At 40.0% G+C, this 25381-nt stretch overlaps 1 protein-coding gene across 1 annotated transcript in view; it reads right to left on the reverse strand.

The window, feature by feature from the left end:
* The window catches only part of Pgant5 (polypeptide N-acetylgalactosaminyltransferase 5), a 75608-nt gene that overhangs the window by 16366 nt on the left and 33861 nt on the right, over positions 1 to 25381 (reverse strand). Inside the window, exon 9 of the mRNA XM_068357205.1 lies at positions 18542 to 18676. Within this exon, the coding sequence (XP_068213306.1) occupies positions 18542 to 18676 (135 nt within the window). The remainder of the gene's footprint in view (positions 1 to 18541; positions 18677 to 25381) is intronic.

A 25381-nucleotide genomic window follows, 5' to 3' on the forward strand; every position in this document is an offset into this window, starting at 1 on the left:
GTTAAAAAAACGCTAGCGCGCAGGCGAAGAATCGCGCGGGCGCGTAAGAGATCGCGGACACGTAAGAGACTAGGGATGGGTGACGGCGAGAAGGAGACAGAAAACCTTTTAGCCTAGGTCTGATAGATCGTGGGTGAGAGGGCGAATAGTTAGCACACATCGCGCTAATCAGAAGGCGCACAGGTGCATCAGGAAGGAGAGCGCTGATGCGAGCTGTCAATCAGGCGATCCTGGACGGTCAGTAAAAACCGTTGGCGCCCATTGGTGCGTGGCAGGAAACGTGTGCGCTGGCGATTGAAAAAAGCAGGCGCACAGAAGGACAGAAGGTAAAGGTGAGCGCTGGCGAGCAGGAGGAAGATCTACGGCAAGACTCAGCTACCGGAGATCGTGGTCCACAGCAGGCGAGCGCTAGATCGCTACTGATGGTGTCCTGGGGACCTGTAACGCGTGGAAGATCGATGGCGATCGTTGACGCGCAGGAGATTGCTGATGAGCAGACGAACGTCGACGCGTCTGTGGTCGCTGGTGATCGCTGGCGAGCAGAAGGGCGATACATGGAATCCTGAGCGTACAGTAGCTTTAGAAGCACACGTAGGCAACCGCGAGCGTTGCTGCGCTGGAACAGGCTGATGAGCCGGATCGTGAGGGCGAGGAGAAGAAGAGTCCTTGTCCAAGACCTGAACCGAAGTTCCAGGTCACGCGGACGAAAATGGGCGCACAGGGCGAGTATCAGGAACTGGAAGCGCAGGTGTGCTCTGATGGGCTGGAGATCTAGAGCGCTCAGGAGACCGATGGCGCGCAGGGCGCACAACAGGAACAGCAGGATGTTCGGAGTCCTCAGGAGAGCGCTGGCGAGCAGTGGGGCGATGATCATCAGGAGAGCGCTGGCGAACAGAAGCGCGCTGGCGATCAGGAGAACGCTGACGAGCAGGAGCGCGCCTGTGCGCTAACACTGCAGAAGGGCGCGCAGGGGAACCCTGACGCGCAAGGTAAGCACCCACACCATGGGAGGCAACCCTTTGCTCCGAAGGGACAGTTGCATGTCGAATGACGAGGTCAGACCGCTGTTCACCTGCACCAGGGGCGGAAGGTCTGGAAGGCGTTGGAGATCAATCCCCGGAGAGATCTAAGGAGGTAGGAGCTGCAGGCTGCATACGGAGAAGATTCAAAAAGGCGCCTCTTAGCACCCTTATAGGGAGACGGGAGGCCCTTACGACGTAGCGGACGGTGAGCCTTACGGCGAAGGCGGCTAACAGCAACTACAGCAGAAGAGCCCTCCGAAGAGGAGTCTCTATGAGTATACTCCCTCGCGAACGAAAGAGAAACACTTCGTAGAAGAGACGGGTTAGCCAGTGACCTAAAAAGAGCAATCCTGCCCCTTGAGCGTAACTGCAAGTGCGACCGCTCAGCACCAAGAGCATAGTCGTACGAAATAAAGGCAAGAGGAGATCCCTCCAAAGGGAAAAAACTCACCCTGGACAGGGAAACTTCCCTCGGAAGGAAAGTTACCCACCCAAGGAGGCGAGCCTCCTGAGTGTTCTAAAATGAACTGGAGAGCTGTCAATCGTCACGGGAGTACTTCCGGGAGAAGGAGACATGCCCCTGACGAAGCTCTATAGGGGAGGCAGCAACAGCAGAATCCCTAGGCATCAACAAGACAGCTCACTCCATTGTCACATTACAGAAACGAACTAGATCGTTAACTGTGAAAAAAAAAAAAAAAAATCATTAGTTAACATTCATTTCCCCCGGAAGACTCCGAAGAGGAATCCCGAGGGAAAGGAACACAAGAATTACACAACAGGCACGTGCCCTCACAACCACTTACACTCACGGAAGGAGAGCTGTAACCAACACAGAATTATAATTATGTAACTATGTAATCATGTAAATTTAAAAATGAATGAACACTAAATAAAGAACGAAAACCCCGAAAGGAATCGTTCTACAAAGCTGAAAAATCAACAAATACAATTAGATTCATAAACTAATTGAGACAAAACGTACGGCGTAGCAACCCCACCCACACGGGAAGGGTAAAGGGGGAACGACCTCAAAAGAGAGAGAGAGAAAGACCGTAGTCAAACTCGATCGCGACCCATGAAATTACACCATGGTGGCCTAACTGCCGAGGGCTCCACGGAGATATCGTACACTACACACACAAGCACGAACTCTGAAAAGGAAACTTACTGATTTCTATACTCAAATATATACATAAACACGAAAAAATTTTTACATATATATTGAGTAAAAGAAAACTAAGTGATTAAATAAAGACAAAACAAATAATGGCTGCCAAGCGAGGTCGAAGACAGGCACGTCTGTCCATCGTCCGAGCCAAAAGTGGTGAGACATTTCACCGGTGTGTGAGGGGGGTAGGGGTTGCAAGCTACCCCTCCCCCTACCCCTACTAACTAGGGCGGGGTAGTAAACACTCGTTAAAATCTAATGGCTCGTCAATTTCAGCTACGCCGAAAATAAACCCAATGTAAATAGCGTGGTTTGTATTTCGGTTATGGAACAAACTATGGTAGGGAAGAGGGAAGAACAATCTAGTCTAACCAAATTATTCCGGGTAAGGGGCTAAGATATAGCAAGGCTACCCAGAGGGAGGTTACCCGAAGGTAACAAGGGAAATAAGGAAGCATACAAGGGCCCCAACGTTGGGTTAGGGGATGTGACATGGATGGACCAGGCACGGTCCCTGTATGGTCCCTAGAAGGCGAAAGATATGTGCAACACTGAATCTTGTTTATGTTTAAAAATGCCTATATCTTCATTAACATTAACACTAGGAACACTTATTATATCATGCAGAAGTAAACATGAACACTAGAAGTAAACATGAACACTAGGCTGCGGCCTAGGCTAGGCTAAAAGTCTAGTATGAGGTCGGCTAACTAACAGCGCTGAAGAATACCATCGGCATAATATGACTAATTCCTAGCAATGAAGACTAAATAACTAATGATATTTAATTAGTTATAAGGCCGGGAACGCTGTTCTGGCTAACTAAATAAAGCATGCGAGGCGAACAGCGGCGTCATAAAATGGCGCCTCCGGGCAAGGCACAGCTCCGCCACAAAACACAAGATTTTAGCGTAAAAAATCGGTACTTTACGGCCAGAGCTTATTCAAACAATACAAGAACCTGGTACAGTACTCAACTTTCCAGAAGAAGGCGAGGCAGAAGGTTGAGACATGGCGAAGGATGCACAAGATAAACGATGATCACTGGGAACAAACAAACAATGTTGGAAGCTACCAGACAAGGAATGAGGACGGACGTGACGTCACACAGTATGGCGGACGGTTTGTTTACGTTGCGAGTACCGTAACAGTAACGAAGGAAGGGTAACTTTGGAACGGCTCCTCAGTTACCTCGCCTCCTTTCCCCCTCAAAGCGTAAACGCTAGGTGGGGTGCAGATAGCCATGTGGGGTGTTAATGCATGCGTCCCCTGTTAATATACGATATCCTAGAGGGAAACCTTAGGGTACTCGCACCAGAAGTTAGAATTCTGTGAAACCTTTAGTTTAATTCTCTGGGAATATTTATGGTAGTCATATATATCCAAAGGAAGCTACTGAAGGAACCTTCCATCAGGACGACTTGGCTTGAGCCCAAAAATGCACCTCATCTGGTGGGCTGCAGGCACTCACTAAAGGGTCTATATATTCCCTTCAGCCAATAGCAGTACCAAATATTTGGCCCTCTTAATCTTTGCTCCTGCTTCCTTTCTTCCAACTTACTATACAGCCTCTCATAAATTGAAAGAGAAACTAACAACAGAGTTTTCCTCTATTTTGCCTTCATGAATAGCCTCACTGTGCACGAGTGATACTTAATGGAATTAGCAAAAAATATATTAAATAGAATTAGACATATCAAAGATATAATTTTCAACTCTCCTAACCCAAAATTATATTTTATCAGTTCTGTACCTTTAACCAGCAGTCTTAGAGATTAGGTTGATCCACTATTACTTCTCTTGGAATTGCTTTTCTTTTAATTACAATCAAAGCTCTCAACATTTTCCCCAGGATGATGACACACTGTCCCCCTCTAATTTGTAACTTTATAATCATTGTCCTGAGTAAGCTGCAAGTACCGTATTTTTAATAGGTGACCCTTAAATCCTAAAATTCACCCCTGAAAATTGGGGTCTATCTATACTGGTGGTCTAAAATTTCCATCCACGAAAATTCCTCCCAGAAAAAGTTCCACCCTTCAAATATTTTTCCTGATAAAATTTATCTCTCCAAATCTCTTAAATTAAACCACCATCTTTACATAATGGTATTCAAACTGTTGCTTAATTACTTTAAAGACCAACATTCATTAAATAACCGCTAATTAAAATGTTTACTTAATTTAAACAGTTGTTTCCCTTATGGTTTACCTTGCTAAGACCTTCATAAAATAGCTAATATATAGACATTTCTTGTTTAGTTCTTCTACTCGGGCCATTTTTTTGTTCTGAATATTTACAATAGCCTCAAGGTTTATTACAAGCAAAAAAAAAGAACAAAGAAATTGTGACAAGAAAAACTATGTATGAGAGAAGCACAGAGATAATCCCGCAAAAAATGAAAATATATTTGCAATGTGAACTATTTTATGAAGGCTGCAAGGTTCATATTCACACGCTTTGTAATTGTAATAAGCCCACATTGCTGTGTAGGTCAGGTAAGCATACTCATGTCGCTTCACAAGCAGCTATTAAAGCACGAATTGCTTGAGTGCAATGCATGATACAGTTTATGGTGCAAGCAGATCATTGACCAGAGATATACTGTAATTGCATGTGCCTCTTGCCAAAAATGGAAAATAACAGCTACAAAATGTGTACTCCCTTTCCCCTAATAGTCAGAACTGGGGACTAATTACTTAAGGGATTCCTGCTCTTCCGACATCTCGTTAAGGATACGAAATTCCAGATTCTTATAAATTTCTTCCTGATAGATCACTTGTTAGCGTATGATCGTGGCATAGAGGACTCTAACCATATTTTAATATTTGCAACTGAAGCGGGATTGGATGAACTATCAGCAAATAACATATGGTCTTGTGATGGAAAATTTAAAGTTACTTCAAATCTCTGGCCCCAGCTCTTCACAGTAAATTTCATTGTTAAAGGAAGGTGTTTCCCTCAAGTTTTTGCGCTATTACCTAATACTGTAAACAAGAGGCCACCTACAGAAGACTTGTTTTAAGCTATCTTTGATTTACATCTAAACAGTGAACTAATACAATTTATCATGGATTTTAAATTTTTGCACAATGCCTTCCCATCAGAATTTGTAAATGCTAGTACTGTATGTATATCAGGATATTTATTTCTATGGGGTCAGTCCTGCTGGTATAAGATTTATTAAATAGGTATGAAGGTTTAGTATAATACTGACCTTTCATTTGCATTGAAAGTGACAGACTTTAGTGTTTTGACATTTTTACCCATCCACGATGTTTTGGATGCTTTTAAACTTCTTTCCGATAATGAAAATATACCTAAAAGATTTTATTTCTTATTTTGAACAGACTTATGTTGGTATTCAGCGTCAAAGAGGGAAATGGAGACGAAGAGTTGAACATTTTTTAAAAAGGTATAGCATACAACCTGTATGAGTGAAATTTTATGTTTGTGTCTATTTATATTATCATCTGATATAGTTTGAATTAGGGACAGATTTCAAGTACAGTAATTAAAATGCATTTAAATGTTTAGAATGCTCTTTTTATATATATATATATTTTAAATATATAAAGATATATAAAATATTTTTCACATATATATGTGTTTCTATTTATAAATTAACTGATCTAAATAATTATGTGTTTCTATTTCCCATAAATTAATTCTAAATAATAGTGTTTAATTTAATCTCAATTTTATGATTAACTTACATGAAAGCAATAAGTTTCATTAAATATAATGAATAAATAAACAACAAAAAGTAACATTTACAAAATAAATTTTCTGTGGGTGGAATTTTCTGGGGAGGAATTTTTGTGGTGAAACTATACTACCATTCTCAAAATAAAACTTTGAGTTCCGAGTGATGTTTATCGGTAAAGTAGCCATACCTTCAGTGCAATAATCACTCACACATTAAGAAGTTCACATTGTGAAAAAATTCCAATAAAAGCAATAAATTACTTTTCATCTTACACTGTACTGTTTTTTATTTGCTTATCTTCATAATAAATATTCTATTCAAAGAATAACTTTGTATCGATGAAATGAACAGCTGAGGAAATATAAACATTGTCAGCCAATTCAAACTACCGCTATCGAGAATATGCTCATTTATAAAAAAATATAAATATAATTTCCAAAATATAATAAACAGCAGTTTGTATTAAGTATCTTAGTATCATTAGTTATCACTTGGATGTATAAATATGACAAATTCGTAGATAATCTGTATTTTTCCTAACGATACAAACCTTAGCTATTTATTTTGGGGTATTACTTTCTGCAAAGCTGAAATTACGAGCCATTAAAATTTAGCGAGGGTTAACTACCCACACCGCTAGTTAGTGGGGGGGGGGGAATAGCTTGCTACTGCTCCTACTCACACACTGGTGATTTAGCTCTTTGCTTAGAGGTAGGACTTCAAGGGGGATAGGGCTGGCGGGCAAGTTTGTATAAATAGCTAAGGGATGTATCATTAGGAAAAATAAAAATTATCTACAAATTTGTCATTTGTTCCGTAACTGGAATACAAACCTACGCTATTTATTTAGGGGTGACTCACCAATTAGGAAGGGTGGACGGCCCTGCCAATCCGACTTTTGGCTTTACCCGGGGCTCCTTATCTGAGTATGTTAGTTCTCAAAATAAGGAATCCCTGCGCCTCGCTAAAACCTTGCTACGCAAGGTCCGCGGCCTATGCAATCTGTGTGTTGAGACATGCAGAAGTGTGACTGTCTAGGTAGTTATTCCGAGTCTATTGTAGGAAAAAACTGATGTAAGCAAGACTTTCCCAATACCACCTCGCCAGGTTATGGGGATGCAACAGTATTAGCTTAATACTAGGTACACAAGGGAGCATGGTTTACCTGCAGTGGTTTGAGGTCAGCTTATGCAGAGAACCCAGGATGCTGCTTTCCCCAAGAGAGGGGAGGATGAAGAAAAGAATAAGAGCCAGTCAAATCTTTTCATTAACGCACACTTAAACTGGTTAACAGTGCCCTCAACCTTCTGCTACTTGTCCAATAAGGAGCTTGAGGTATACAACCAGCTGTTGAGCAGCCACCACAGGACCGATAGAGATCACACAGAGTTCCTGTGGGTCACGTCTTGCAGGAGAAAGGTTGTGAAAGTCACCTGGAGCATTCACACCCTTGCTTGTAGAACCTGCATCACAGGTTTTCTGCTTAGAAGGGCCAGGGGCATAGCTATGCACCTGACATCGTGGGTCGGCGTGTTGGATGAGAATCTGGATTCAGAATGTAACTGATGACTCTGTGAATACAGCAGAGATGATGTTTTGGCGATCCTCCTCTTGTCTCTCCCAGTGCTGATGACAAGTGAAGGGACTCGGGTGGGCTGTAGCCGTTCTCTTGAGGTAGAGCCTCAAACCTTACCCCGGGTAAAGTAACAGATGCTCTGGATCGCCAGTCACTGAGTGGAGGCTTTTTGTTGTCTTGGATCCATCACCTCTGGAGACTGTGTCTGGCAACATACTCGAAGACGAAACTGAACGTTGACTTTCACCCTTCTCATGAATGGGCGATGTTGAAAGAGAGACCTTGACTCGTTTTGCCGCTGTCAAGTGTGTAGGACACTTGTCTTCTAAACCAGGTGAAAATTTGTTGCCTGGTGAAGTGGAACGTAAGGAGTTCTCCTTTGAGACCAGAGAACTTGAACCATGTTTCGAGAGGGAGGTCTCAATTCCGACTGGGTAAAGGCAAAAGGAAAGTTGTAAGTCCGCAAGAGTTGGGAAAGATCTAGCGATGAGGGGGGTGTCCCTTCCTTTCAGTTTGAAGGCGAGGCTCAAGGTTGAGTGATCGTCTTTACCTGCTTAAACTGAAAAGGGGGTCTTTTTCTCCTACATATACTCAAGGATTCCGCTATTGCTGGAATAGAGGTATCGAGTGGAGAGATACACTTTCCCATGATACCAACCACAGAAGACGTTATACTTTGCCTGGTAGAGTGATGCTGAGGAATTACTCAGATATCTAAACAACCTTTTTGCAACTTATTGCGAAAAGCCTCTGTGAGAGAGAAGGTACTGGGTAGTCTCCAGGCGTACAATCATAGTGAAGCTATAGCTTGTGGTAGATGTCAAAATGTGGTTGTCTGTGACGTGGAGAGGGTTCTCTTGGAGGCTCTATCAGGAGCTGCAGAAGGTTTGGAAACCATTCTGCGTAATGCCATAGCGGAGCTATGAAAGCCCTCGAGAGGCTTGCTGATGTTCTAGCCTTGACAAAACGGAGTATTATTATTATTATTACTAGCCAAGCTACAATCCTAGTTGGAAAAGCAAGATGCTATAAACCCAAGGGCTCCAATAGGGAAAAATAGCCCAGTGAGGAAAGGAAATAAATAAATGATGAGAAGAAATTAACAATATATCATTCTAAAAACAGTAACAACATCAAAACAGATATGTCCTATATAAACTATAAACAACGTCAAAAACAGATATGTCATATAAAAACTATAAAGACTCATGTCAGCCTGGTCAACATGAAAACATTTGCTCCAACTTTGAACTTGTAAGTTCTACTGATTCAAGTACCCGATTAGGAAGATCATTCCACAATTTGGTAACAGCTGGAATAAAACTTCTAGAATACTGTGTAGTATTGAGCCTCATGATGGAGAAGGCCTGGCTATTATAATTAACTGCCTGCCGAGTATTACGAATAGGATAGAATTGTGCAGGGAGATCTAAATGTAAAGGATGGTCAGAGTTATGAAAAATCTTATGCAACATGCATAATGAACTAATTGAACGACGGTGCCAAAGATTAATATCTAGATCAGGAATAAGAAATTTAATAGACCATAAGTTTCTGTCTAACAAATTAAGATGAGAATCAGCAGCTGAACACCAGACAGGAGAACAATACTCAAAACAAGGTAGAATGAAAGAATTAAAACACTTCTTCAGAATAGATTGATCACCGAAAATCTTGCAAGACTTTCTCAATAGGCCAACTTTTTGTGCAATTGAAGAAGACACAGACCTAACGTGTTTCTCAAAAGTAAATTTGCTGTCGAGAATCACACCTAAAATTTTAAAAGAGTCATATAAATTTAAAGAAACATTATCAATATTGAGATCTGGATGTTGAGGAGCCACCGTCCTTGGCCTACTTAAAATCATACTTCGAGTTTTATTAGGATTCAACTTCATACCCCATAATTTGCACCATGCACTAATTTTAGCCAAATCTCTATTAAGAGATTCAGCAACCCCAGATCTACATTCAGGGGATGGAATTGACGCAAAGAGAGTAGCATCATCTGCATATGTAACAAGCTTGTTTTCTAGGCCAAACCACATGTCATGTGTATTTAGTATGAAAAGTAATGGGCCAAGAACACTACCCTGTGGAACACTGGATATCACATTCCTATACTCACTATGGTGCCCATCAACAACAACTAAGATCTATTACTTTAAAAATCAATAATAATGCTAAGAAACGACCCATCCACTCCCAACTGTTTGAGTTTGTAAACACGGGCCTCATGATTAACACGGTCAAAGGCAGCACTAAAATCAAGGCCAATCATACAAACTTCTTGACCACAATCAAGGGATTTCTGTACAGCATTGGAGATTGTAAGAAGGGCATCACATGCTCCAAGGCCTTTACGAAAACAACATTGCAAACTAGGGAATAGATGATTACCTTCAGCAAACCTATTAAGACGTCAAAAAACTTTAGATAATATGGGAGTTATGGAAATTGGGCGGTAATCAGTGGGACTTGAGCTACCACAAACACATTTACATAGAGGAGTAACATTACCAATTCTCCAACAAGTGCCAAAAGCTCCTCTTCTTGCTAACTAGCGCAAAATAACATAACTTTGGAGCTAAGAAATCTGCTGTCTTTATAAAATCAAAGGAAAAATGCCATTTGGGTCTATACCTCCATACGCATCAAGGTCCATCAACAGAGCTTTAATCTCACGAGATCTTAAAGCTAAACTAGTTAGTTTAGCCTCAGGAAAACAGGAATGAGGAAGTTCAAGTTTTTCATTACTCTGTTTACTGTCAAAAACATCAGCCAACAGGGTTGCCTTTTCCTTTGGACAGTGAGTGACTGAGCCATCTGGTTTAAGTAAAGGAGGAACTGTTGCAACTACACCAAAGAGTGCAGATTTAAGGGTAGACCACCGTTTATGTTCCTGAGTTGTACCAGAAAGGGTTTCTTTTATGGTAAAATTGTACTCCTAAATGTCGTTGTTTGTACCCACCGTTGCTGGCATGCTTCTTGCCAGAGAGTCTTGGGGTCTAGGCCTGGGGAGCAGCGGAAGCCTGAGGCTCAGGGGCGTTGCAAGCAGATCCATAGTTGGAGAACCCCCTAAAGTCGGGACTTTGTCGGCTACAAGGTGATCCAAAGACCATTCAGTACACCTTATCTGAGATGCTGTGCACAGATTGTCAGCGAGCACATTCCTCTAGTATGGAATGAAGCAGGCTGATATTGGTACTGAGCGGACTTTGGCCCAACTTAGTATGTATACTGTTAGAGGGGAAGAAGCTGCGAGCAAGTTCCTTCTGGCTTGTTGATATGAGCCTCTATGTGGTTTGTGGTGTTGTCACTCATGCCATTGAGTGGCCCATTAGGAATTGATGAGGCTGTTTTCGGACCAGAAAGTTGCCTTCATTTCTTAAGAGATTTAATTGAAGGTACTTTCAGACTGTCCAGAGGCCTGAGGTCGTGTGGTGCAGCACTATGGTCCCTCCTCCCTTCTTTTGATGTGTCTTAGCACAGCATCAAGTCTGAGGAGTGGGGAAGGATGAGAAGGTTTATACCACTCCGTAGAATCTCAACTGACACTCATCCCTTGAGGCTTATCCAAACTTCTGGTCCCATGGGAATCAGAATATCCGGGGAATGAAAGGCCGTTGGAGCCTAGACAGGCCAGAGATGATAGGTGTCCGAGGAAAAAATAGTCACTCTGGGCTGAGAGTTCTTCTAGTTTTGAGAAGGGTATTGTGACTTTTCTATACCTGTCTTTGATGAGAAGATTTTGTGGAGATTGGTGTCTAGAATCATCCCCAGATATACCAGTCTTCTGAGAGTCTGCTTAGGTCAGTCAGTGGAGGAGACAGGAGCCGATCCTTTAAGTCCAGGACGGGTGCTGTGGAAAGACCGAAGTACAGAGACCTGAACTGGTGTTTCTTGTTTGGCTAGAGTGAATCTTCAATCCTTCCTAGAAGATCAATGGTTTGGGCCTGGAAGTATGTGTCCTTTAGGTCCAGCGTGCAAATTTAGACCTGTGGTCTTAGCCTTTGTCCGAACTCCTCCAACATGGCGTGTACATTGACCCAAAGGGACAGCTTCATGTGGATCTTTTCGCATGGGAGATTGTTGACATTGAGGTCTTGACTTGTGGCAGAAAGGATGGGACGCAATACCCTGTGTAAGGATTTCTCCCTGGGAGAGAACTCCTCTGACTGATAGAAGTAAGGCAACACTTAACCCTACCATGCGCCCTGATGGGATTCATGCTATTCCTTAGAACAGCATCGGTCTGGCAAATGTTAATCAGTGGTTAACGGCTGGGTATCATGGTTACTGTGCAGTTGGAGAGTGCTCGCGAGTAGTCACCTGTCGACAAGCCGCTGATGGGGGCTGTCGATCATTTGCTGATTGCTTTAGTGGATTGGTGTGATAGCGAACAAATGTGTTGTATGCCTTCCTATCTAGGGAACAACGTGCAGAGGTCGACTAGCAAGTCTTGAGTGACGAACTGCTGGTCAACAGCGAACTGCCTATGATCGGTGGATCGGCGATCTGTGAGCCGAAGATGGTAACTGACAGGCAGATGAAGGCTGTCTGGTCAGTCAGCCAAGGAAGGGCGATTAAAGTGTTGGTGATCGGCTTGGAGAGCCCTGAGACAGCAGAATGGTTTAATGATCGTCAGTTGGTGATCGGAGTGCTATTGATGATCAGCACTCGATCGCGTACTGGCGATCGGTGAGCTAGAGATCAGCAAGCTGACGATTGGCTGGTCAAACAGCAGCGAGCTGAGGTCGATGATTGAAGAAAGACGAGTTGCCCATCAGCGATCTAGTGATCAGCAAGCTGATGACTGGTTATTGACTACCAATCGGCGATCAGCACGCTAGCAATCGGAGATCGTTAGCGATTAGCGAGACTGGAGGTCAATGAAGAGAGAGAGATGAGCTACAATTGACACTGGCAATCTAGCGATCAGTCGGTTGATGATTTCTCATTGGTGGAAGATGAGCTAGAAATTGGCGATCGTGCTAATGATAGGCTGTTTGCAACGTTCAGATCGTGTTTGCTGACGGTGGTACTGTCAGAAAAAAACTCCTGAAGAGAAAAGGACCAAGGGATCCCTGTGAGGAGTCTTGACCGATGGTAGATGCGGTTGATTCGCCTTGGAAGATAGAATCTCCGGGATCTTGAACCCTTCCGTGAAGCCTCTTTCTGTTTTTTCCCGGTGGGCATGCTGTGATGCATTTGCAGGGAGGGGAATGGGGCCATGGTGGACTGTCAAAAAGTTAATCTCTTGCGCGAATACGGAGGATGATGCTGGTGTTCAGTTTCTGCTGAAGTGCAAAAGAGCGCTGGCAAGCAGGCAAGTGCTGGCTCTTTGGCGAGCGCTGGTGCATTGGCGATCGCTGGATCTGAGAGGTCAATGATCAGAGAGAGATGAGCTAGCAATTGACGATCTGGCAATTGGCGAGCTAGTGATCAGCAAACGGTGATCTAGCGATCAGTCGGTTGATGATTTTTCTTTGGTGGAAGATGAGCAAGAAATTGGCGATCGTACTAATGAGAGGCTGTTTGTAATGTTCAGATAGTGTTTGCTGATAGCTGGGTATTGACTAGCAATCGGCGATCAGCACGCTAGCAATCAGAGATCGTTAGCAATTAGCGAGACTGGAGGTCAATGATGAGAGAGAGATGAGCTAGCAATTAACGCTCTGGCGATCTTGCGATCAGTCGGTTGATGATTTCTCATTGGTGGAAGATGAGCTAGAAATTGGCGATAGTGCTAATGATAGGCTGTTTGCAACGTTCAGATCGTGTTTGCTGACGGTGGTACTGTCAGGAAAAATTTCCTGAAGAGAAAGGGACCAAGGGATCCCTGTGAGGAGTCTCGACCGATGGTAGATGCGGTTGATTTGCCTTGGAAGATAGAATCTCCGGAATCTTGAACCCTTCCGTGAAGCCTCTTTCTGTTTTTTCCCGGTGGGCATGCTGTGATGCGTTTGCAGGGAGGGGAATGGGGCCATGGTGACCTGTCAAAAAGTTAATCATTATTTTTTGCCTCTTGCGCGAATGCGCAGGAGAGTACTGGAGCGTTGGCGCACAGGATGATGCTGGTGCTCAGTTTCTGCTTTAGCGCAGAATAGCGCTGGCGAGCAGGCAAGTGCTGGTGAGCAGGCAAGTGCTGGCTCTTTGGCGAGCGCTGGTGCATTGGCAATCGCTGGATCTGAGAGGTCAATGATCAGAGAGAGATGAGCTAGCAATTGACGATCTGGCAATCGGCGAGCTAGTGATCAGCAAACGGTGATCTAGCGATCAGTCGGTTGATGATTTCTCTTTGGTGGAAGATGAGAGAGAAATTGGCGATCGTACTAATGATAGGCTGTTTGCAATGTTCAGATTGTGTTTGCTGATAGTGGTACTGTCAGAAAAAACTCCCGAAGAGAAAGGGATCAAGGGTTCCCTGTGAGGAGTCTCGACAGATGGTAGATGCAGTTGATTCGCCTTGAAAGATAGAATCTTCAGGATCTTGAACCCTTCTGTGAAGCCTCTTCCCTCTTTTCCCGGCGGGCATGCTGTAATGTGTTTGCGAGGAGGGGAATGGGGCTCTGGTGACCTGTCAAAAAGTTATCATTCTTTTTTGCCTCTCGCGCGAGTGCGCACAGTATGATGCTGGTGCTCAGTTTCTGATGAGGCTCAGTTTCTGATGAAGCGCAGTTTTCGATGAATGTGCAGAAGAGCGCTGGTGAGCAGGCAAGTGTCGACTCTGGGCTCTGAGAGCGCTGGTACGTCTGAGAGCGTTGGCGCTGTGCAGTCTCCCTAGAATGTGCAGGAGTGCGAGCGTGCAGGCGGGAAGGCGCGCGATCGCGGGCGAAATCTTGCGCATAGGACAGTGCTTGCGTGTAGGAGAGCGCTGATGCGGGCGGACAGGGATAGTGCTGGCGCGCAGGGAGAGTGTTGGCCTACGTGAGGGAGAGTGCTGGCGCACACGGGAGAGTACTGGCATGCAGGAGAGAGCTGGCATGCTGGAGAACACTGGAGCGCTGAGAACGCTGACACGCAGGAGATTAGCTAAAAATATTCACTAATAGGAAGAACCACTGATCCTCCGAAGGGAAGTGTTTCCCACGGAGAAGCTCAAATGTTAAATTACAAACAATTATATTTTCACTTAAATAATTAAAAAAATCGGAAGCGCAACCTAAACCATGAACGGGAAAGGTGCTCCCCCTGTTAGTACACTGTCGGAGGCCCATGAAAGGTGAATGGCCTTGAGAAGAGAAAGACCGAAGTCACTCTCTGGAAGGCCACACTCCCTTCCCTCAGTAATCCATATGTTCCCTGTAGGAAGAGGGAAAGGCGAAGACAACAGTTGAACGAGGAGGGTCAAAACAATGACTATTACCCTGCGGCGGCGGCAGAGTCAACAGTAGGTTATCTGCCAACGGGAAGACCGATGGACAACAAGGGAGAGGTCGGAAGGGAAGGTTTCCCGACCTTGCGCAAGTGTCTTGAGAACCTGTCATAAATGTTATCCCACGCACAGCACAAACGCTGAAAAGGAAGCTTACAACATTTCTATATATATAAATAAACATTAAGAATGTTTTCATATTGTAACCACTCCTCCTCCTCGCCTATTTTGACTTGCCATTAATTTTTTTCTTTTAACTTACTTTTTTTCTTTTATACATACATACATATATATATATATATATATATATATATATATATATATATATATATATATATATATATATATATATATATATATATATATATATATATATATATATATATATATATATCTAAGTGAACCCTCGTTTATCGCGGTAGATAGGTTCCAGACCCGGCCGCGATAGGTGAAAATCCGCGAAGTAGTGACACCATATTTACCTATTTATTTAACATGTATATTCAGACTTTTAAAACCTTCCCTTGTACGTAGTACTGTTAACAAACTACCCTTTAATGTACAGAACACTTAATGCATGTACTACAGTACCCTAAACTAAAACAGGCACAAATATTAAAGGCGATTTTATATCATGCGTTTCCTAAACACGCCCAAAGGCACGATAAAAAATGGCAACCAATGTTTTTTTACGTTTCTCTGATCATAATGAAGAAACAAACGCATTTACTGTACACATTTGTGTATAGGTTAGTTTTTGCATCAATTATATTGATTATTCAGTACAGTATGTTGATTTTGTTATTACCAATATGTATATATATATGGGTTATGAAAAAAATCCGCGATGGTCGAACCGCGAAGTAGCGAGGGTTCACTATATATATATATATATATATATATATATATATATATATATATACAGTGAACCCTCGCTACTTCGCGGTTCGACCATCGCGGATTCACCACTTCGCGGATTTTTTTCATAACCCATGTATATACATATATCGCGGATTTTCCGGAAATTTCGAAAATACCGCGATGTGACTGATGGCGCGAGATTGGAGAAAGTAAGGAAAATTGAATCATGATTGATTTTCAATATAAATGAAACTCTGAGGAGCAACAAAGATATCATTTGTTAGAGAGATAGAGAGAGGTAAGGAATGGGAGGTAGTGAAAAGTAGCCCACAGAGAGAGAGAGAGAGAGGTAAGGAATGGGAGGTAGTGAAAAGTAGCCCACAGAGAGAGAGAGAGAGAGAGAGGTAGAGAGAGAGAGATAGAGGGGGGTTTAAATGTAATAAAAAAAAAATTTGATAGATTATAACACATTGGTGCTTATGTAATATCAACTGTATACTGTAGACGGTTTGAATAAGTTAAGAAATGGTATAAACGATACTTTGTTAGTGTATTCGTACACTCCTAAGAGCGGCAGCTAGATGTCAGCTGATCTAATCACAGCCAAAAGTAAAACAAAAAGAAGTCAACAATACTCGATTTTTAAAACACACCCGAAATTTAAAAACAAAAGTACACGCTTTGTTAATGTGCAATTAACTATTTAAAGAGTAGCAATTTTCCAGAATAAAATGATGTTTCCCAAAAAATAGTGGTTTGCTGATGAAATCGGATGCCGTATTTTTAGCTATGATTGAAATGGATGTAGACTCGGCATAATTTTTTCTTTTCGTATTTAATTGACACTAAGAAAACTAATTTTAGTTTCTCCATCTAAATGTAAGTATTGTATAACACGAAGAGAGAGAGAGAGAGAGAGAGAGAGAGAGAGAGAGAGAGAGAGAGAGATGAATCAGCTGTTGTAATCAAATGGCGTGTTTTTGTTTTGTGAGAATTTCATCGCCACGACTATAACAACAACATACTGTACTGAACTTTACAGTATTACTGTATACAGACTACTGTAATATGATAAAGTAAAATATTTGTAATCTATTTTATATGAAATGGGGCTATTTTTTTTTTTTTTTTTAAATTTACATTTACATATGTAAAACAACTCTCTCTCTCTCTCTCTCTCTCTCTCTCTCTCTCTCTCTCTCTCTCTCTCTCTCTCTCTCTCTCTCTCTCTCTCTCGTAAATTGTTTTCCTGCTTTGCTACGTATGATTTTATATAGATACGGTAAATAATATTTGTAATAACATTTTATAAAAGCTTTTACTGTAATATCATTATTTATCACTTTCATCATGCGCGTTAAATGCCTTCGTTTGTTTACTGAGCGTACTTTATGACGCCGTCGTTTCAGGCGGCGTCATAAAGAAAAACATTTCATTTGGAAGTCCTAAGAAAAATTAAGTAAAACATTGGTAATAACAAAATCAACATACTGTACTGAATAATCAATATAATCGATGTAAAAACTAACCTATACACAGATGTGTAAATGCGTTTGTTTCTTCATTATGATCAGAGATAAACGTAAACAAAATATTGGTTGCCATTTTTTACCGTGCTTTTTGGCGTGTTTGGGAAACGCATGATATAAAGTCGCCTTTAATATTTGTGCCTGTTTTAGTTTAGGGTACTGTAGCACATGCATTAAGTGTTCTGTACATTAAAGGGTAGTTTGTTAACAGTACTACGTACAAGGGGAGTTTTTAAAAGTCTGAATATACATGTTAAATAAATAGGTAAATATGGTGTCACTACTTCGCGGATTTTCACCTATCGCGGTCGGGTCTGGAACCTATCTACCGCGATAAACGAGGGTTCACTGTATATATATATATATATAAAAGAAAAAAGTAAGTTAAAAGACAAAAATTAATGGCAGGTCAAAATAGGCGAGGAGGAAGAGTGGTTACAGCCGGTCTCCATCCGAGCCAAAATTAAAGTGAGCTAAATCACCTGTATGTGAGTGGGAGCAGTAGCAAGCTACCCCCCCCCCCCCTTCCCCTGCTAACTGGCGATATGAGTAGTTAACAATCGCTAAATTTTAATGGCTGGTCATTTCAGCTTTGGAGAAAATAATACCCCTAAATAAATAGCATAGGTTTGTATTCCAGTTACGGAACAATTATACATTCGTTTCTTGAGATTGGTGATTACGTAACCAATACCCAATTATTGACAAGATATGCGTTGTTGCAAAAATTTCCCCAATTTTCGACCTTGTCTTATCTAAAAGACATCTTATGAGGAAATATACGCAAAGCCGGAAAATGAGCCTGATATTGGACTGCATATCTTTAAGATGAAAGCCATCAAAAGCTTTCAAAGCAAAATTTTCTTAGGATCATGGATCAGATTTTTGCAAAATTAATTCAATCATTATACTATTGGTGTTTGAGCAAGTTATGTTCTGCAGAAAATATATTCCCCAAGACATGCAATGTATCTCCAAATGTACCAGAAATGTAGAAATTTACACAAGATAAATGAAGGCATTGCATACTGATGATTCCTAGTATAAATGCCTCCATGTAGCTGACACTAATTGCAAGTTTTCAGAAGCAAAACAATATACCATATTACAGTCTAGTCTGTTAATGGGTGCTAATGACATTTACAGTGCATGTAAACTAGTAATAATGGCAAGAGACTTTAGTTACTTATTTGTCTAGACACTTCTTTTCTCTCAATTATTCCATTCATGGAACTTTTAATTGTTACATGTATATTTCTTTTTTAAATTTACACCAATGACAAAAAAAAACTAACCTGGTCATTGTAAGTCCACATCTGATTGCCGCCCATACCATGACAGCGAACTAGTTTAACTGGTCCACTTGGGTTAGAAGCATCCAAGCAATTATCATCTGACATAATCTGCTGTCGTTTTGTATAAGCAAATACCTGTAAATATGGCAAAAGTGAGAAAAAACTGCTCCAGTATTTACTATACAAGTAAAATTCATGTGCTCAATGTATCACTTATATTTCAAACAGGAATAAAGGAAAGCTTCATGATAAAACCCAAAAAGGAAATTTCAAAGCAAAGATGCAAATCCATCTAAAAAGCTGAAGTGCATTCACAAAAGCTACAAGTTGCAAGCATCAAGTTCCATGCACTTAAATACATTTCAGTACAAACAGTATTTACCACCATGCTTTGGAAAACCCAACTCAATAATTATGATAAAATTTGTTTCACCCAAGACACCCCATCACCAAAAGCATACACAAACTACGATTATAGTGCCACCTCATTAAATCAAAATACTACAAGAGCAATAAATTATTACTCCTCAGAAAGATATTAACAATTTATCCCCATTTCTCCAAAATGAATAGAATGACATATGACAAAAGTCATCTTACATTAATTGACTAAAACATTCCAGGGTAATATGCATAGTAACATCAAGTAAAACTGCAGAACCTTAAGAGAATTTGGACTGACTAGAGTATAAATCTGAACCTTAATAATTATATCTCTCTAACAAAATCTATTTTACCTGATGAGCAAACACATGGTAAAAATTGTCGATAAAAAAAACACGGTGAAAAGATAACACTGATAATTCAAGTAGAACTCCAATCAAGACCAAATGTTTTTCTACAGACCTGCTTAAAGATATTTCTTCCACAATCTTCTAATTTCAAATCTTCTTCACCAGCATACAAGCATTTCTTTTCCATTGAGAGCATAATCTGTTGGCATTGGTAATAAGCATACTGAGATCATTTCAACATTAAGCCAATCAGTACTTTAAATTCTCCATTGTTTATAGGAACAAAAGTGGAGTATGATATGAATCTCACTTTTAATATTCAGAAAAGTGTTCTCTACTCAGAATTGAAATGACAAAATAGGTTCTAAATTTAATGAAATAGCAAGTGTTATCTCCTATACTTAGCAATGTTAGAAAATATACATACAAGCATAACCAGGATGGTAGCGGTATGCCAGTATTTGCTAATTTGAGATTTCTATCATTTACGCGCATTTTGGTGTGCTGCTTGGCATTGATAATCGATTGTGAAATACCCTCGGCAGTAAATCCGTCCGATATTTTAGGGGAATTTATATCTATGAACTTCCGCCAATGTCCTTATTGCTTTTCTCTCAAAGCTTGGCTTATATTGACATTTACCCAAAAACTAAAACTTTTCTGTATTCTTCCCTTTCAACATGCATAGGCCTTAAGTACAGTATTGACACAATCTAAGGGTGAATGACAATAAATTCGGCTTGGATACAACATAGATATCTTGTTTTTCAGTTTTCTCATAAATTTGTGCTTGTTAAGTCAATACTGTCTTCCTATCTCCCTCCAAATTATGAGAGATTTATAAAAGTGTTATTTAAGATTAATGATTTTAAGCAATGTTGTCTTGATTTGTTAATATTTGTTATGTAGATTGTTCAAGAATGTTATTTCTGTGTGATCATGATCCTCATTCTCAGTGTCTCATGTCATGGGTAATACTTTTCTTTAAAAACTGTTGAGTGATGTATAGGCCTTACTTTTCATTTTATGGAAAGGTATATTCGATGGTTGCTGACCAAAGTAAAAGTTCCAAAGGCAAAAGGACAACTAACTTATAGCTCGAGGTAAATCTAGAGATGACTAGGCTAGTTGATTACAGTGGAGATGATAACACTCCAGCCATTGACGAGCGTTTAGGCTTCAATAGTAATGAGCTTTATAAGGTCTCATAATCTTAGGCTTCTTTGGTGCAATCTAAAAGGTCAATGAGATTGGGTAAGGAAGAGATTCTAGCCTATTATTAAAAAGAAGAGATTAACCCCCAGTTTTGGACTCTAGTCTAACTCTAATTTTCCCTAATTGTTGTATAATCCATCAGTCAGTAAAGGTTCCAATGGTGAATAGCTCATGGAGTTGATTACTTCTCTAAGAGCCTCACTCTCTCAAATTACTTGAGATCCTTCTACAGCAAGACCTTTCAATTTGCAATCTGGTTAGCTCTTTTAGATCACTGGATTCCAAGTTGGAAGCCTAGATCCTAATATTCCTCCACTTGCTAGAGTAAGTACTCATGAGCAACCACTTGTTTCTTATATTAAGTGTACCTATATTTGCTAAAACTTTAAAAGTTTTGCCAATAGCAGGTCATTTTCTCACGTTGTTTCAGTGGAACAAAGTAACAGAACAGATTTTACATAAATCTTAGTTTCAGCTGCTAGCTGAATGGTTGCACCATATTTTGGATGACTACTATAGAGTTGTAGACTGGATACTCATACGGTAGTACCTCAGTTTACGAGTTTGATTTGGTCAGGAAGCGACCTCACAACCTAAATTTTCTGTTTTCTAAAAAAGTTTTGCAGATATACACTTATTTTTAAGATTTTTATAATGGTAATCCAACATCAGAAATGAATGAAAAACAAATAATTTACAGATAAACTCGCACTTGCTTTCGAGGAGTCACGGCTGGTGTGAGGGAGACGTAAGAGAAGAAGAGCGAGGTTATTGTTTGGAAGGAAAATTTCCCTCCATGAGCAGAGTTTTGGTAAAAGTTCTCTCTTGAACAACATTTACTATCACTAATTCTTAATCTATGCTTAATGAATACTGTTGTCTTTTTTTATACTCTTACATTTAGTTTAGAAAAAGAACCTATCTATAGATGACTTTTTGCCTTTTAAAAAAAAAGCCATGAAAATAAGGTTAAAACCCATGTGAACACGACATGAACACTGCGTGGGTGGTGTGTGGGCACTAGCGACTGATTTTGTGCTAGTCTTGTTAGTACAGTACAATACATGTTCATAAAAAATGCCCATATGGAGCCAAATTTTTGCTCACAAACCAATATAATACTTGTAACCCAATTCAAATTTGTAAGCTCATATCCTGATTTGATCGTTTTCAAAGTTACTCGTAATCTGAGGTACATACTACTGTAACCTCCATTTGCTGAAGTATGCGCCCGGGATCAACCACTTTTATAACTACAGTATATCAATGGTGTGAAATATTATATAACATAGTTCATAAAGAACAGGAAAGATAATTTTTTATCATTCTTTTAAATCTTTAGAGGAAGATGAACGGTTAAATCAGGTTTTGAATGGCAGTGAGCTGGTCTCATGTAGGCTTGGCCACTAGCACACCTCAAGTTTCCCATAGTGATGTTAACGTAGTTGCTAGTACCCTTACTGCCATAACGAGTCGCTTGCCTAGCACATTTGCAAAGATTCCTGTTAGAAGAAAAATTAAGTTTGTTACCTTTTTACAGGTTTTTTCTAATCCGGGAGGATGAAAATAAGGAAGAGGAGCTAGACTCTGATGAGGTCTATATTTGTTAAGGAAACATGTTTCTTTAAGGTATCCAATTAAGTTACTAGAGGTAAACCCCAGTACTGTACTACTTTTCTTCTATGCATTCTCTTAATAGCCTCTAAGACTACTGATTCTCCAGTTCTCTTTCAGTTAATGTTTTAGTGTAAACAAATTTTCTCTTGAAACAAGCAAGCTGTGATCTATAAAACATTTTAGTACAGTACTAGCTTCCAAAGTTCATACACTTTAATCTGAACGTTACTGAGATTTGTTTGCTTAACCTGGTTATTGAAGTTATTGAATAGTTCACTCTCTCTCGCACCCATAGTTGGAGTAAACATAAGAAATCCTTAAATCAATATTTTTTTGAGGAAATTGACTAAAGAATGTTTCTTAATAATAAAGAGGGAATATTCTTGAATTTCTCATTTGTAGTGGTTCTTGTGGAAGGGGAGTTTACAAGTCATTAGGATCTTGAACATATTTTTGTATTACCTAACTTTTGATTGGAATGAATAAATCAAGAAGGTGGTTACAAAATATTTTGAGAAATTAATTACGAATCTTTAATAATAAAATTTCTTGCTTCTACAACCCTCTCCCTATGTTCATATTCCTTCTTCTCTAGAAGCTGTTTAATCGGCATTTACCTATAGAAGTTTCTAAAAATTCTCTATAGTGGTAAGAAATCCAGTTGCTTTCAGGTCCTGTTTGATTCAGATGTGCTCCAAATTGTTTAACTAGATTTGTTAGTAAGTTCAAGGAAATTGTTTCTTGGAGGTCATGAATCGCAATGTCTTTGTGTATTATGTCAAGGGTTATTGTGATTTTTATTGTGATTTAAATAACAACTAGTTTACCACAATAAGATATTTTAACGTATTAAGTATAAATTTATGTATGTGATTAGATTGAAGGCATTTAACTTGAGTAGATGTCCATGCTAGATATCTACAAGTTCTAATTAATTTTTTTCAATATAATGATTTAAAATTATTACTTTTTAATTATATTTCATATATTCAAAATAATTTTACTTAATTTATAACACCACTGATTGATCTCCATGGTCCCAGTGCCTGACCTTTAACCTAAATTTTATAATCCAATCCAAAAACTACTTTACCCAATAAAAAATATGGGGTTAAAAATAAAGTGATAAAACAAGTAGGTTTCCAATCAAGTCAAATTTTGTCACAGACCTGATGATAGATACTTGGTCCACAATCTCCCAAATTCAACTGTTCAGTGCCATCAGCAAACAAGCACTTCTTTCCCACTGAGAACATGATCTGTTGGCATTTTCCAAGTAATAACATATATGTACACATGTACAAGAGGATTCATGTCATGTGAAACAGTATACCAAAAGCTTAAATCATCTACTAGGATGACACATATAGGGTATTACATATATTTGTAGAAATCTGTAAAGAAAATGATACTTTTACAAAATTGTATTTAACTTGCTTTTACCAAATTGTATTTAACTTACTAATAGAATACTCTTCACCTGGAAAATCTTCTAAGAAAAATTTGCCTTGCTGGAAACAATGATCCAAACAAAAACCTAGCCTTAATATAAGTCATTTAATACTCATATTGCAATCACAATAAGCCATCCCTTTTGCCATGTAGTACAGGAAAACTTGATACTTCTGGGGCTTGCATTCATCTATCAATGACAAAGGATATTTCAGCCAAAGTTTTCAATTTTTGTCTGATGTTTATAAATAGCACTTTCCTATAAGCCTACTTTATCTTTGTTTACTCTAAAACTCAAAATTGTGTATTTTCTTTCCTTTCCATAAGCTTTAGGCCTCTAGTACAATATTGAAACAATGTGGTGGTTATTGGCAATACAATAACCTCGAATTAGGTATGCTGCACATGTCTTGTCTATACAGTTTCAAAGGCGAAACTACATCTCTATCCTTTTGATATCACTAGTCAGTGGGGATGGTGGACATTTATATGAACATCAGGGGAATATAAGAATAGATTTTATCAAAATTCTTTAAATTTCTCAGAAACACCGCTGATTTTCATAATGCCGACTAAAACATTCTGATAGAGGTGGGTGAGTGAAGGTGGGAGAAGGAAATGCTAAGTCCTAAACTAATAAACTTATCTAGTAACCAAAATTTAACTTCTTCGTGTAGTACCACAGTAATACAGTACAGTAATACCTTGAGATACGAGCTTGATGCGTTCCGGGACCCGAGCTCGTGTGTCAATTCGCTCATTTCTTGGATCAATTTTTCCCATTTAAAATAACTAAAAAAAAATCAATCTGTTCCCACCCTCTGAAAAAACACCTAAAAACAGTATATTTCAGTGGAAAAACATGTTTTTAATTGTTCTAATTCACAACCTACGCTCACAAAATAACAAATACCTATGTACTGGTTATGATCTGTAATTAAATGTGACATTATGGAGTTCTTACCTTCGAGACAGACGGTAGCGGCTAACGGCAGTGTGTGCGAAGGAGGAGGAGGGAGAGAGAAAGGGGAGGAGAGAGACTTGACAGCAACATGTTTGGTACGCTACACTTTTGTAACATTACATAACATAACTTTAAATTTAACTTAAATGAAATTAGCTTACTGTACACACACTAAACTTTATTCTAATTTTGTTTTCATTTTCATTTTTTTACTTTTCTTCTTCCGGCTTGGCTCTTTTTGCCCCGCTTTTTTACTTGCTTTCACCTTCACTTTTTGCCGGCCTTTTTAAAAGGAATCTATCTAGAGATTTTTGCTTTTGTCTCCCCTTCAAAATGGTATGAAAATGACGTACACGTGTCGTCACAAAAGGCTAATGCACGACCACACACCAACTTCTCCGGGTGCCTCTTTTCCATAAAATCAGAAAACTCCTGCCACTTCACTAAAATGTTTCGGATTTCCTTCGTAGAAAGGCGGTCCTCCTCTTCCACCTCCTCCTTGCTACTGAGCTCCTGCAACACCAAATGTTGCATCTCCTGGAGCTCGATCAATTCCTGTGTTGTGAGCTCTTCCTAATGCTCCTCGACAAGGTCGTTCACATCTGCCTCATCTACCTCCAGCCCCATGGACTTTTCCTAGAGACATGATTTCATCCACCACAATAGGTTCGGGTTCATCAGGGTCTGGCGTATCGAACCCTTCAAAGTCCCTCTCAGCGACGGAAGCTGGCCACAATTTCTTTCATGCTGAATTAAGAGCTCTTCATGTGACACCCTGCCATGCATTGTCAATAATTTTTAAGCAATGGACAATATTGAAATGTTCCTTCCAAAATTCAAGAAGGGTGAGATTGGTGT

This window comes from Palaemon carinicauda, chromosome 33 (assembly GCF_036898095.1).
Source record: "Palaemon carinicauda isolate YSFRI2023 chromosome 33, ASM3689809v2, whole genome shotgun sequence".
In the NCBI taxonomy this organism is placed as follows: domain Eukaryota; kingdom Metazoa; phylum Arthropoda; class Malacostraca; order Decapoda; family Palaemonidae; genus Palaemon; species Palaemon carinicauda.